At 38.5% G+C, this 15,773-nt stretch overlaps 1 protein-coding gene across 1 annotated transcript in view; it reads right to left on the reverse strand.

The window, feature by feature from the left end:
• Nucleotides 1–15,773, reverse strand: part of col4a6 (collagen, type IV, alpha 6) — a 139,016-nt gene that overhangs the window by 15,876 nt on the left and 107,367 nt on the right. The window contains exons 8-24 of the mRNA XM_053343159.1: nucleotides 14,692–14,727; nucleotides 14,449–14,511; nucleotides 13,940–13,975; nucleotides 13,748–13,789; nucleotides 9,178–9,267; nucleotides 6,657–6,710; nucleotides 6,436–6,498; nucleotides 6,238–6,282; nucleotides 5,871–5,924; nucleotides 4,718–4,787; nucleotides 4,492–4,602; nucleotides 4,154–4,291; nucleotides 3,819–3,854; nucleotides 2,038–2,127; nucleotides 1,165–1,322; nucleotides 870–1,052; nucleotides 605–788 (exon numbers count right to left, since the gene is read on the reverse strand). Of these exons, the coding sequence (XP_053199134.1) occupies nucleotides 605–788; nucleotides 870–1,052; nucleotides 1,165–1,322; nucleotides 2,038–2,127; nucleotides 3,819–3,854; nucleotides 4,154–4,291; nucleotides 4,492–4,602; nucleotides 4,718–4,787; nucleotides 5,871–5,924; nucleotides 6,238–6,282; nucleotides 6,436–6,498; nucleotides 6,657–6,710; nucleotides 9,178–9,267; nucleotides 13,748–13,789; nucleotides 13,940–13,975; nucleotides 14,449–14,511; nucleotides 14,692–14,727 (1,453 nt within the window). The remainder of the gene's footprint in view (nucleotides 1–604; nucleotides 789–869; nucleotides 1,053–1,164; nucleotides 1,323–2,037; nucleotides 2,128–3,818; nucleotides 3,855–4,153; nucleotides 4,292–4,491; nucleotides 4,603–4,717; nucleotides 4,788–5,870; nucleotides 5,925–6,237; nucleotides 6,283–6,435; nucleotides 6,499–6,656; nucleotides 6,711–9,177; nucleotides 9,268–13,747; nucleotides 13,790–13,939; nucleotides 13,976–14,448; nucleotides 14,512–14,691; nucleotides 14,728–15,773) is intronic.

Here is a 15,773-nt window from a genome sequence, read left to right on the forward strand (position 1 = left end):
ACAAGCATGTCACTTTAAAAGATTGAACCAAACTCAGGGATAATTTACTGTTGTTGTAAATCAAATCAAAACCTCCTCTGAGACTAAAGAAGCACAGTGGTAGTTGCGCAATCAGCAAATAAAATCTCATCATTGTGCATCAATCAGTCAACTAATGAAGCAGTTTATGGATTATAGATTATAGAAGAAGTGTATAAGCACATTAATGGAGACCATTAATCATGTAGTATGCGGCTGCAGCCGAGGCATGAAGGGCAGGAAGCTGCTTTGGTAGAGAAAATCTAAGAGCCATGTTGTCCCTTCAGGTCCATGGGGAGCTGCTGAACCAGGACCTTTTTGTCCCTAGAGATGGCTTCTAATGGTTTAAGGTGTTAGGATAAGGTTGCTATGGCAACTACAGTACATGTTGGATGGACAGTGATGGGATGAGATGGATGTATGGTTGGTGGGGGGGGGGGGGGGTCACCTGTGGGGAGAATATGGTATAACACACACACACACACACACACACACACACACACACACACATTTCTCTCTCTCTATCATCACATTCATGGACACACACACACCTCCTTTCGCCACTCTTTCACTCATCATCACTTACCTCTTGGTCCGGGTAAACCTGGTTGCCCTGGCAACCCTGCTAGTCCAGAATCTCCCGGCTCTCCGCGGAAGCCGGGCGTTCCGACAAAGCCTTGGCCGGGTTCTCCAGGGCCGCCAGGACGACCTTTTTGCCCGGGGAATCCTGGGAAACCTTTCTCCCCGACTGTGCCGTAGCCAGCGTCACCCTGGAGAGGAGATGTTTGATTGGTTCTTGTTTCTTATTCCTTATCGAAACCTACTTTTGATTCTCTTATTAAAGCACTCACTGGGAGTCCAGGGGCTCCGGGGAAGCCAGGCAGTCCATCTCTGCCAGATTTTCCAGTTTCACCTGTAGGTCCTCTGGGTCCAGGAGATCCAGACTCTCCCTTCACTCCCGCACCATAGTTAGGATAGTAAGACGCACCCTTTTCTCCTTTACGACCAAAGGTGCCACTAGGACCAGGACGACCCTGAAGGAGGACAACAGGTGGTATAAGTGACAGAACAAACGTGTATGCCTCATTGCTAAATATTCACTGGAATCAGCTATGAAAGCTGTGTGTACGTGAAGTCTTTACTTACAGGAGGTCCCTGAACACCGCCAAAGCCAGGGGAACCAGAGTCACCGAGTTCACCTTTTCGTCCAGGGAAGCCAGGGGTGCCGTCCGCCCCAGGGGGACCAGGTGATCCTGGTCCTCCTGAAAAGCCGCCTCCACGACAGGCACAGTCGCCCGGATCCCCTGGAGGATAGACGGATAGACGGATGTAGGGATAGTAAAGATGAGGGTACAAGAAGTGGGAAAGAAGATAGAGGGAATATCAGTAAAAGGGTGAAAAGGAAAGAAGAGGAAGTGGAAATATCATTATTATCGCTATAGATAGAACCAAGACATCACATTTAATTTGTTCTTATTTAACTAAAATTTGAATTTTCTGACACAAAAGGCAGGCAATAAAGTTAACGATAAGATACCAAAAGAATATCCTCAGTATTTGTGGCTAAAAATGTTGGGGCTTGAGTTTCTTGAAAAGCAGTTTACACTATGGCTTAATACCAAAAATGTATCAAAAGTCTTTAATTTTGACACTTTTTTGGGCAACTTCGCATTTGTGGTTTGCATTGTTGACACAGTATGGCACAAGTATAATTATGATGACATGATTGACTCAAAAAAAAATCGGACTGTTTTTAGATTTTAAAAAAAGAAAGTTAAAGTTCATAAAAAATTGCATTGTCTGGAGGTACATTGAAGACTGCAGCATTTCAAAATGTCGGGATGCAGCCCTGGCAGGAAAATTGATGTGATTTTGAAAATGATAGAACATTTTTAAGATTGTCCTGGAAAAATAAAACATAATTGAAACATCTGGAACTGTATTTTGGACTCTGAATAAAGATGATTTCATTTTAATTTAATCGTAATTAAGAATGGACATATGAGTATTTATGTGTACCTCTGAAGCCTTTGAATCCTGAGCCACCCTGCGGTCCTCTGGGACCAGGTGCACCAGGCTGTCCGGGGTAACTGGTGCCCTGGGAACCACCTGCAAAGCCAGACACGAAATCAATAACTGTTCAAAAAATGACAAATTAGAATAGATATTAGGAACAGATTAATACACAAAGTATGAAAGACTGATTTCACACCGTTTGATCTTGAGCCGATTGTGGAAAAAATTGATTCCTGTAATGCCCCTCTTTTGGAGGAATTGATTTTCTTACAATGTGCTTTTTTTAATAACTCACAGGAACCCAAATATTTTAAGCTCAGTATCACAGTGTGAAATTAGTTTGCTCTGTTTGGTTCATCAGATTTGATAGAAGATTTGTGCTGCTGCTGCTGCTGCTGCAAGATGACAGATGCTTATCTTTTTGAAAAAGCCTTCAATTGTTTATATCTTATTGAAAAATAAAACAGCATTTTATTTAGCATGAAAAAATTCAGTGATTTTACATTGACTGTAATGGCTAAGAGGTACTTGCCGCATAAGACACACGTGTAGTGTTTTTCAGTTTGGCACTAATATAATGTAAACAATATGAAAAGGACACATCTTCATCTAATGTGGCGTATGTAGAAATGAATTCAAGGAAATAGTGAAAATTAGATATTTACATCTTCACAATTAATTGAAAGAAAATTATTCTGTGGAACTATAACCACAATTATTAGGCTTCCTTTCAGGTTGTATCTCCATTTTATTTATTCATTTATTTATTTATTTATTTATTTATACCACATACATAAAGTGTTCCGTTGCTTAATGTGTTTGTATAAAAATGCTGCGGCCATGCCTCCATGTCCATGTAAAATCAGTGAATTGTGCTCTTATGCGACACCTTGTGGCCAAAGATGAGAAAGCAGCTTGGAGCAGAGAGGCCATCTCATCCAAGCCTGAAGCTTACAGCTGCGCTCTTCTCAGCTATACTTACCACCACACCTTGCACGGAGTACAGCATAAAGAAGAGCGTTTGGGCAGTTAGGATGCTGTTTGCTGAAAGTTGAATTTGTTGGTTTGATTGTCGCTTTGACAAGATGAATATTGCCATGGCGACCATAGCAATAGCATATGCCTGCCTTAAGGACAGTGGTTCCCAACCTCTTTGCCCTGTGACTCCTTAAAATAAAGTAAAGTATCTACCTGGGACCCCTTCTCACACATTGCATTGTCTACTAGCTAAGTTACTGATTAATGTCTTGATTCATTGGTTAATCTTTTTGTCCGTAAATGTCAGAAAATTATTATTTTTTAAAAACCTGTTAATCCCCACACACCAAGGTTACATCTTCAAATGTCTGACTAACAGACAGCTATGAAAGCTTAACTGCTGCTCAAACCCAAAGATTCTGTTTATCATCATCTTCAATAAAGTAAAAGCAATAAATCATATTTGAGAAACTGAAACAATCATATTTTTTGTTACATTTTTGCTTGAAAAATGATTAAAATGATTATTTAATTATCAAAATAGCTCAATCTTCTGATGATCAACCCACTAGCCTTACAGCACTAGAAAGATCTAAATAACTTTTAGAGACTTGAGGGGATAAAATACAGAAATTCACAAGAAGTAAAACTAAAATAGGTTTTTTTCTCCCTGTATCCTATCCTGTTGTACTGTCTTCTGACCCCTTTGATTAATCCAGTAATTCTTTGTGGGGGTCCCGACCCCCAGGTTGGGAACCACTGCTTTAGGATACCTTCATTTCACTGGCCTTTTTGCCTGTCGGTGCCATCAGGATAGATGACGCAGGGGGGAATGGACAAGCCTTGGAGAACAGTAAAAATCAATTTTTATGGCTCTGTGCCAGACTGATTAAGATGCTGTCTACTTATCTAGAAGTTCCTAATTTTTGCATCATTTTATTCATAAAAATAAGGACAAACTCTGTCATTCTTAGCTTGTTTCATACAAAGAATCCAGCTCACAATCCTGATAACTTAAATCACAGTTAAAATTAAACAAAACAAACAAGAACAGAAGTTTAAAATAGTAATTATAATGTTCAATTAGTTTTATGGAATATTAACTTCATTTCATATCCCAAATAAGCAACTCAATCGTTACCTGCACCTCCTGGGCCTGCAGGTCCACGAGGGCCGGGGGCTCCGGGAAGTCCAGGGGTGCCTGGGATTCCTTCAACGCCGTAGGCAGGTGCACCTGAATTACCTTTCTCTCCTTTTGGGCCTGGGGCCCCTGGAAAACCTGGACTGCTATCACCTGCACAAGTAGCATTAGAAGAGAGGAGAAGATTGGTAAATTTAGATGTTTATCAAATTGATATGTTAATGTAAAAATAAACAGTTTTCATTGCTTTGGAATTTGGTTAGTGCAGTTTATTGGTGATTTGTGGATCCATAATAGAACAAATTAACACCTGCAACAGATTAGTGACATTGCATTACCTCTTGAGCCATAACCAACTCCTGGTCGGCCTGGTGGCCCTGGGAACCCTGGAGATCCTTGGTCACCGGGAGCACCAGGCAGTCCATTTAGACCTGGGCTACCTGGCTCACCTGCAGCCAATTAGAGAAAAGGTGGTAAACACAGGAACATATAGATCAATGACTTATAGCCAACTAGCAATTTAGTAATTAAATTAATAGTTTGGATTGTGTGTGTTTGTCTTACCTTGAACAGATGAACCAAAATTATTAATGTAAGCAGGAGGTCCTGGTGGTCCGGTGTCTCCCTGGTCTCCCTAAAAGACACACACAGTTTAGGACAAAATGTCACAGCAGAGAGATGTCTGTCTATTTAGATTTGACTTGCAGGATGCATGATGAAAATTTTGTCAACTGAAAATAATCCAGTTTTACTTATTTGTTGTTTTGAACTATTTGCTAATGTGGATAGTGATCAACCTTAAAGAAGTTAATGTCAACGCTTAGGGAAATAATCCTACATTTATCTGTTCTCCTGGTTTGCATTAGATGAGAGGATTGCCAAGGACGATGTTTTTATGGTAAATATTAAGCTAAACCCAACAGAAAGTTAGCTTAGCCTAGCATTAAGACTGGAAACAGGGGGAAAGAGCTAGCCTGGCTCTGTCCAAACTAAGTAACAACATTTTCCAGGGTTAGAGTTACACCTCTAAAGTTCACCAATTACTCTGCACACTATATCTTCATTTAATCAGGAAAAAAGTAGAAGAATAAAAACATGTAGTTTTAAGGAACCAGGTAACATTTTTTGCTACTGATCTCCAGACAAGAAAATTTAAAACCTATTTGCGCCTCAGAAATAAGAAATGGAGTAATTACCCATTCACAGTATCCTTCTGCATAACACAAATATTTTCTATAACAGCAAAGTTAGATTTTTATCTACCCAGTAAAACCAACTTTGGTAAAAATTTGTTCAAGAAACACTGGCACCATCTGCTGGTGAACAAGAGGATTGCACGAAAACACATAAACTACAGTATGCCTCTAAACTATACCATACTAGTGTACATATAAGCTGGTTTCTTAGTGTGAATTACATATGTTTTGCTCAAACAATGACTGATCTAAGTATGCTAACTAAAGTCAGTTTATAGACTAAAAAACAATGAATATTAAGTTTACTAGTGATTGACACAATTGTGACAGTCAAGTCTGATGCTTCAAATATTATATCACTATAGAAATGTCAGACTTAAACAGTTAAGTATGCGGAATACTTGTATACTAACCACAATAACTATATACTGTTTAGATTGGCACTATACAGAAGAGTGTAACAATACAGCAAAGTACTACAGGCCTCCTACACAAACAGATACAAAATACTTTTCTTTTACCTTGGGTCCATTGTATCCTTGTTGCCCGGGGTAACCTGGATCACCTCTATATCCCTGTATCAGAATAAATGTTTGAATTAGTCTGGATTTATTGTATAAATGATGAAGCTGTTGATAACACACCACCAAGTCTGATAGCATAGGAAAATAATAGAAGAGGTGAAGCCAGAGAAAACAGCCATAACCTTCTGCATCATGGCCTTCCTTCCTTCTCATCCATTATTTTAGTCTCCATACAAAACCACATTATGTCATCTTTTTAAAATCACTTTTTGACCAAATGGAATAGTTTACAAGAGGTCACAAACTAGTCTGCACCTCAGTGTGGATGTGTTCTCAACATTAGAGAAAGTATTACAAAGCTTACCTGTTGTCCCGTTGAACCAGGAGGTCCGTTAAAACCTGGAGCGCCCTGTTTGGGGAAATTACAGAACAAATCCACCACTGATTACAGATGACCATAGAGGAGGACGGGAAACAGTACTATGTATCACCACAGAAGAACACAAAAAACGAAGCTCCTGAATACAAAGCATTTATGACTAAAAAAGCCTTTAGCTCTTACTCTTCCCCCAGGATATCCAGGAATGCCCTTCTCTCCATATTCACCACGGTAGCCGAAAGGCCCCTAACAGAAAGAAGAAAAAAAAAAGATCTTAAACCAGATTTTCTCTTTGTTATGTTTCTACAAAGTTTCCGTTTGGTATGGAGCTTTCATTAAAAAAAAAGTTTCAAGCTGCTTGTACAAAAATGTCATGAAAATGGTTCTGTAACAAAATTACATACAGGTCGGCCAGGGTTGCCAGGGTAGCCACGGCTTCCCTTTCGTCCAGGTTCACCCTTTGAGAGAGACAGAGATAGGGAGAGCGGGAGAGAGAAAACAATGGTGAACTTGTGAAGGCCTCAATTAACGTTCTTACATTATTTTCCATGCTCTTCAAATATATGAACTTACCTTTGTAAGTCCATGCAAAACAGTAAAAGAAAAAGGAAAACAAACAAACAAACAAAAAAGCCCAGCTGATACAGGACTTCATTCTTTTAAAACTGGCTTAGAGGATGAGGGGAATAAAAATGTGGATCATGACGACGATGAAATGGACTCTGAGATAAGTGGACAGGCTGTGTCCCCCGTCCAGCCACAACGCTGCTCAAGCCCCCGAGATGATGCACTGTGCCGGGCTTGAAAATGCTGAGGAATCCAGGTTGGACGATCCGGATTATTCTCGTTTTAACAACAAGAGGATCGAGTGTTGCGTCTAACGTTCATTCATGTTCAGCTTTCCACGGATCCTGATCTTGTTTCTAAGACTCAATTCCTACATTCTTGACAACCACTGGCTTTTAGTTTATATCTCTGTAATGTGTACAGAAAGGCATCTTGTAGAGACCTGAAAACTCGACTACTTGAGATAAGTGATAGATCACAGTGAACATGTCACCACCTTCATGTCTGTTTTTGTCAAAGTTAAATAGACACATTAAAGTTCTTCCCACAAGACAATTATCAAAGATGGTACTAAAGGATCTGACAGATGATTAATTGATTTTTACTTGGATTTAAATATTTTGCTCTTTTGTAGGAAATACTCAAATGTTGGATATTAAAGCATCCATGAATGCAAATTTTACAAAAACATTTAAAAAAAACTAAAAGAGGGCAAATGCTCACTGTGATCTGTTGCGATTCCATGACCACATTTGCATGGTGCATTAATTTGCCATATTGCAACATACACAATATCTTAAAATTGACCCTAACTGGCACAATAATAAGCCTTTTTACTTTTTAAGCATTTTTTGACATTATTACTGAGATACCTTTTTAAACAAAAGGTCACCCGTACGTCATCCTGCCTGGCTTTAGAAACTATGAGAGAAGTTTGGTTTTCCAACAAACCTGCAATCCTTTGTCTCCTTTGGGATAACCCACAAACTCCACAACGCCATTGATCATTGGCTGGCCAGGGTCACCGGGCAAGCCCACGTCGCCCTGAATGCCGTAACCAAGGAAGAGAGAGCTGTTGCTTTACACCGAGGCGACGGGGGCGAGGGCGAGGGGTTTCGAGGAGGAAGGGGAAAGGCAGTGGAAAGAACGGCAGAGCTTTGGGGGGCATTCGGGTACTGTTGAGTGAAGGATGGGCTCCGCGTGACAGTGGATGAGGCCTCTGGAGAGGTTGTTGTGCATAGATTGAGGGGAGGAGTGAGGAGCTTTTGGGGTGACAACGAGAGGCTGGTCCTTGAAATCAATATAAAGTACAATGCCAGATGTGGAAGGTGGCAAATTGGAGTTTTAGTGACCAAAAACTCCTCACAGACCAAAAGTCTCTGGAGGCAGAACAAGTTTCAGTGAAATGTTATATAATGAAAGGTTAAATCCTCCTTGTAGTCATTCCACCCGTCCATACTGACCATTAGAAGATCCCCCTCCAAAAGTGCTCCCAATGTTAGTGATGGGGGACAAAATCTGCATTATTAAAAACCCAATGTGTCTAAAGAAGAAGCTTATATAAGAGTAAAGCGGTCTGAATTAGTCAGAAAGTGAATATCTGGCTCCTGTTGAGCTGTGGTGGAAGTATATTAACAAAAAGAGGGACTTTGGCACTAAAAAACTATCTACTTGATTTTACTAATTTTATCTGAAGCTTCATATTAGCTTCAGATAAACTTTAACATATACATTTTTGCACAGAAGGAGGACTGTGGTTTTGCATTATGAGGGGATCTTCTAATGGTCAGTATGAATAGAAAGCAATGATTACGGTTCATGTCCATTTGGGCACTTAACTATTGTTCAAGACAGACTTTAAAAATTGTGAATCTGTTTTTTAAAGCTAAGATATATCATACTTTAATGTCCTACAACAGGACTGCATCATTACATCAGGGTAAATTGGCAGTTTAGAGGAGTAAAAACAACAACAGAGATTAATTCTGCCTCCAGAACATCTCTGTTTTTACTGATTGTTGTAGGACGAACTCCAACCTGCCAGGAAAAACATGCACTGATGCTCCTTTGGTGGATTTTTAAAGTCCGGACCAACCTCTGCTCCTTCGACTCCTCCCTTTCTACACCAGCACGTCCTCCTCTCCATGGCCATAAAGCTTACTGCAATCACTGCTCCTCTTCCTCTTTTAATCTTTAGTTTCTAACATTGCACTGCCTGCTGTGTGGATTTAGGGATGTCATTTTTGTGATCAAACCCCACCACATCCATGTGTGATATGGTTGTGAGTGTGTGTGTGTGTGTGTGTGTGTCGTGGAAGCGCTACAACCTCAGCTCCTTCCCTTCACTTGCTGTGTTACCTGATCTCCTTTGTAGATAGTGAGTGTTTGTTCGCTTCTTAGCGACCCGTCGCCGGGAGTACCACTGGGTCCTGGAAGACCCACGTCGCCCTGGAGTCCGAAATACACACAACACACCGTTAGCCAATCACGAGAGAGGGGGAAGAGGAATGAGGTTGTGATGGAGGAGGAAAAGATGAGTGATGAAGGGGCAAAAGTGACAAGGGAGCAGCAAATGATGAAAAATAAAGAAGTAGAATAATGTGAAGCAGGAGGATAGATGGATAAGTAGCCAAAGGTATGGGGACACTTTCACATTACACATCTGATTCCAAAACCATCTGTATTAATCTGCCTGTATAACATCCTGTAAAGGCTGAACTATTGGGACTTCCTCTTCAACTCACTGCAGAATATAATCCTTGGATCACCGACATGTGGTCCAAAAATGCTGCTGCAAAAACTTTGCATTCGTTGCCTCTGTATTCAAGTCTTTGAGGCCTTCTGATCAGGGTTTGTTTCTTCCTCCATGCTCCAACCTACAAGTAGACTGTGTTCTTGAGGTTGTGGACCCTAAACCTTGGATTTAAGACCTGTGGGCACCTTTAACTAAAACGTTTGTTCAGTTTCTATTTCTTTTTACTCCTCCCTATGCCTATATTTTATGTCTGTTGCTTTATTTTGAATAATTCATCAGCTCATGAGAGTTATGAAATAAAATAAAAACCCTGCCTAACATTGTCTAAAATACCAACATATATTCAAGGATCAAGATGTCTCTTTATTCACAATAGGCCTACAGTCACAATCAGTGTGCAGAACACACACATATATAACGTCCAGGTGCTGAATCTGAAGAAATTTAGATAATCTGTGCTTAAAAGTTACACATTGAACCATAGTTGGGTACAGCAACAAGACATGTTTGCTTGATGAAAACATTGAAATAGATGTATTGCATTTAGAAAAAGCACAACTTCTGAGCCCTAATTGCCTCTTTACCAAGTTTTGATGGTTGAAATGGGTCTACAACCACGGAAGCAGTGCACATCTCCAGGCCAGACTCAATAAAATATGTATCGTACCATGGAAACCAACGCTGGGTAAATAATTTGTCCCAAAAACAATAAACTTACGATGTTATCAATAAATAAGGTCAAAGATGTAAAGATGTAAACATAATAGTTGTAGTGATAAATAATGAACACAATGTTGGTTTGCATGGTACAACAGCTCCAGACCAAGAGGGTGAAGGGGTGTCACCATACTTTTGGCAACATAGATTGATAGATGTGAGATGCTGTTGAAAGCTCCAGAAAGAAAAGTCTTATTAGTAGACCTTAATTTAACAGTTTTGAAGATCAAAAATGAATGTTCACGCTTCAAAGTAGAAACAGATCCAGATCCAGATCCAGAAAACAAAATTCACAAAAGAAAATCAAAAATGGAGGGTGGAGCAGTAAACGCAGTTTTAGAGGGGGGAAAATTAAGAAAGAAGGAGAGAGAGAGAATGAATGAAAGACAGAAGGAAAGAAAAAGAGTAGAGAGAGTGCAGGGATACTTTATCTTGAGTTCCTTATCAATATAAAGAAATTTAGAGCCCCTCTTTTCACGGGGCAAAAAAAACCAGAAGGGTACTTAAAGGACTATTTTAATTTCATCTCAAAATAAAAAACGTATTTCAACAGGCTAAACAGTAAATCCAGCTGTTCCCACATGCAACGCAACCCTGAATCTGTCGAGAAACGTTGAGTGTTTGAGGGTTTGGTTGAGCATAACATGCATGCAGTGTGTGTGAGGAAGATGACTGTTAGTACTCATCATGTGACTGTTCAATTAAAATGCGTGCATGGATGGAGGGGGTGAGGAATCGAAGAGCAGGCTAAATGAACTACAAATCCCAGAGTTCACCACCAGATTGCCCAAATGTGCTCAAGGAGGAGGAGGAGGGGAGGGGGGATTAGAGCAACACAGGAAGTAGGAGCAAGTGATTCCAGCACCCAGTCACAGTCCACAGATTGTCCTTCATAAAAAACAGCTCAGAGATTTGAACATGGTTGAAGTTTTAATATGTTTTCTTTATTTTAACTGTTTTTTGTTTGTTTAATTTTGTAGTTTTCATATTTAATAATGTCAAATACTGCACAATTAAGCCAAGATCAGATGAGTTTCACTTGGAAATGTATAAAAATTGAGGAACTTCACCATGTATAATCTCTGAGCTATCATTCAACAGTAAGGGAAACAAGCATGTGATGCCACCGATCAACTCACAAACCATATTTAAAGCACACTATATAAATTGAATCTGAGTGGGAAATGGTAGAAATGGAAATAATTTGGATTGGGATTTTAATATGATTTGAAAAATGACACATCAAATCAGACTCTGATGTGAAGCGTCGGCACGTTTCAGCGAGTTTGTGACTTGTCTCAGTGGCAGCACAGATCATTTGAAAAGAACAAACCAGACTGAATCAAGTAGAGGTTCATGTGATCTTTTTATCATACAGGAAATGGATGCAACACACAGTTCAAGAATCAATCTGGGGGATGGAGAGAGGAGGAGGAGGGAGGAGGATGGAGGATGGAGGGAGGGAGGGATGCAGGGATGGGTGGGGTTAAGGAGGGAGGGGAGGGAGGGTAAATTAATGTGTTGGACGGAAGAAGTACGGGTTGTCAAACCACCACCGAGAATTTAACATGCACAGCATTATGTCCAACCAATCCATTTATTACAACACATTCAAGCAGGCATGCATACACACATTAATGCATACATAACCACGCACATGCAAATACACACACACACACACACACACACGCACACACACAGACACACACCTTGGACCCAGCTAGAGCACTCTAAGCCTGCTGTTTTCATGAGCTGGTCTATAGATGATGTTTATGGAGGTGACATGAGAGAAAAGCGTAAAATCCACAATGTTCTAACTCAAAATGTGCAGTAAATTTTAAAGAGTCATATATGGTCGGACACTTTTGGAGAGCAAGTAGAAAATGTACAGTATATTCAAATTTCTCATTGTCAATATACGTGTGGTTTAATATGTATAGAGTAGATAGTATTATGATGATAATGTGTGAGGTCTAAACAAGACGTCAGTGTTTCAAACCCGATTAAATTAAGGCTTTTCTCCTTGCTCTGCCTAGTAGAGTGCCTAAAGAGTGTTTTATTGTCTGTGATCAACTTTTTCAACTTCAAGGGAAACTTCATTAATGATCTGATTTGTGTTTTGTTCATTCAGTGCAGCGATATGTCTAGCTTGTTAGCCAAATGTAGCGTAGCACAAAGACCGAAAGAAGCAAAAGTAGCTAGCTAAATAGCAAGTTAAAACATCTTCTAACAAACCCACTTCTGTCTCAAAAGCTTGATGATTTTAAAGGAAAAATAAGGCTAGACTATCTCCTTTCTTTGATTACATTATGCCTGGGACTTGTTAGCTAAGTGTAGGCCTACTGTAGATGATCACAATAACTGCAAGAATACCAACGTTTCTAGCTAGCTAATTAGCTCAAAGCAAGCTAAAACATCTTCCAAACTGTCTAAAAGTGTTTTAAAAGTAAACATAAGGCATTATGTGTGCTTTCTTTTTCTCATTTTCCATCTATGAAGTAGCAAGACTATCTCATTCTTGCTTCTTGTCTTTGTGCTAAGCTGCAGTAACGTCCTGAATGCACAACAGACAAAAATGAAATTGATATTGATTATTGGACTTTTGGCCAAGATGGTAAATACGTTTACCACTCAAAAATGTCTGACCTTTTAATTTATGCACAGTATTGTGGGTTTTACGCTGGCTCTGGTATTTGAATCTACCTCAAACTAGCTCCTAAAATAATGATACGGAGATAAAGTATCCTTAGTCTCACTCACAGTGGATTTGATCCAAATACAGACTATGTGAATGTTTCTCGTCATTTTCAATAACTCTGTTTAACCCTTACATATTGTTCATATTCTGACCTTTCACAGTGGGGATGGTCATTATTTGTGACATGGCTTATTCCTTTATAATTAGTCCCTATACCAAATGTTGACCCAAAATAATGTATTTTTATTCTATAGGTAATTATTTATTCTGTAGGAAACTATTTGTTTATATTTACAATTATGCTATATGACAACATTTGAATGGTAGGTTTCATTATAACATATACTATAACATTTGAGACTTAATAATGTAATTTATTGCATTCAAATGTCAAACTGGGTCAAATTTAATGTGAACAGTATGTAAGGGTTAAATGTGTCTGCCTGGTTGGTATTATAGTTACAGTATCCAGACATATTCATGTGCAAGCTATAATTCTTCCCTGATTATATTATTATAACGTGTGATGAGCTGAAACATGTAACTATAATTTATGGTGTAAGCTATGGATAACTAAATAACTAAACTAGAGAAAAGGACAATGTGTATAAAAATGTCACCTTTTAATTCATTTTACAAAAAACTCTGCACTCACTACTCGTATTAACAGACCTTACATGTGTGGAGATGTGTGTGTGTATTAATCTCTACAGACACATAAATTAGTCTATATGACTTCTTCAGTTAGCGATGCATACCTTGTCTCCTCTCTCTCCTTGATATCCGTCACTACGGCTCCCCTAAAAACAACAAGGGTTAACAAAAAATGCACTTGGAGGAAAAACAAGAAAAAAAAGTCTTTATATTAAAAAAACTGAGGCAACACTTCCGTACACTTTCCATTTATTGCCTTAATATATTAAAGTATTATACAATATCATTTTACTTACCATCAGCCCTGGGGGACCGGGAGGACCGGGTGGGCCCTAAACCCAGACAACAGACCAAGACTCAGTTTCAGGTATAAAATCAGCAAGAAAATCAGATATAATATATAATAATGTAATATAATGGAAATAAATTAACAATGAACATATGGATAGACAGATTAGTATCTTGTTGTAAATGTCAAAGAATAATTTTTAATCATCTATGAAACAGAAATTTGCATCTGCACCCTTCAAACACTTCAAAAGACGTACAACTAAAAATGTAATACTAGTTTATCTATTTCGATTTCATTAATTACATTTGGAGCTTTTATATAAGGTTTTTAATCATGCAATACAACTATAGCATTACTTAAAAAAACCCTTCATGGATAAATTAACACTAGTTTATACAATAACAGAAGATTTGGCACATATTTAACAATTTTCAACAAACTACAGTGCGGACAATTGTATGTATTAAAACATAAAAATATAATATATGGGGTTTTTTTTGTTTTTTTACATACAGCAAATCCTTCAGGCCCTCTTGGACCAGGCAAACCACCTTGACCATCAGGACCTCTGAGACCCTGCAGGGACACAACAAAACCAGGTCAGAACAAACAGTATATGTATTGCTAATGCTTACTGGTTAACTACTAAATTAAATGACAAATTCAAGTACATTTTGCATGTAAAGTATAACAAACAGTCAAGTGGAATGATAAAAAACGATTTTGCTCAGTAAGTAGAAAAAGTAAAATTCTCACAGGTGCACCGTGCAGGCCTGGAGGACCCGGTAAACTCTGAAAAAGAAGATTTTTAAGATTAAACAAAAGATTTACAACAAATATTTCTAACAAGGTTCCACAATTATCTACAATTCTTTTTTAATAAAAAAAAACTTGAATAGTTTCATGTGAGTCCCACTGATCACCACCTAGTTATGTACATTCAATCATATCATGTAGCAGTAGCACCATCTAGTGGCCAGTTTGCAGGCTGACAACAGAGCTGATATGAGCACAGTCATCTTGTAAAACTCAATCACACCTATTAGAAATTGGTAACAAATTTTACAGAAAATACATTTTGAGGCTCATCTATAAGTGTTCTGTAATAATTGTGCACTTCATATGTTTAGATTTTGTGCAAAGTTTGAGTGGTGAAAAAGAGTTTTATTTAAAAAAACTCAAAAAAATATAAATATATGCATAAAAACAAGAATTTCTTGAAACAAGGATCCAGAAACAAAATAACTCATCTATCCACACCAAATTTAATTGATTCTGTTGACTGCTTTTTTTTTTTTAGTTATCCTTCTCCTTCACAATCGGACATTATTATTTCCCTTGAGGTGGAATATATGACATTCAACCCCACTTGATGTTGCTCATTAATGCTGAGAAAAGAAAGTGGCTCCTGAACCAACATCTCACAACGATCAAACTGTCAAACTAGGCAGCGCTGATCAAATATAAGTGTATGCTTCAGCTGCAATTTGAGAAAATGTGTGACAGGGCCACCACGTTGGAAATGGACATGGAGGACACAGTGGGACTCACATGCATGCTCACAGTTGTTTAAGTATGTATATAACTATTGTGACTATAAGTTACTAAGATAGTTGATATAAAAGATTCAAGATTCAAGATTCAAGATTGAAATTGGGAAGACTCCTTTAAAAGCAATCTCTGATGGAGGAATGTAGAAGAAAGGGCAGATGGGATTGATGTAAAAAAAAAAAAAAAAAAATGGAAGGTAGAAATAAAAAAGTGAAGAAGAAATGAGTCAAACAAAATTGAGCTTAAGAAACGAGGAAGGAAAGTGTAGAGAAGAAAAAGTGACTTGT

Source organism: Scomber japonicus, chromosome 22, assembly GCF_027409825.1.
Source record: "Scomber japonicus isolate fScoJap1 chromosome 22, fScoJap1.pri, whole genome shotgun sequence".
Classification (NCBI taxonomy): Eukaryota; Metazoa; Chordata; class Actinopteri; order Scombriformes; family Scombridae; genus Scomber; species Scomber japonicus.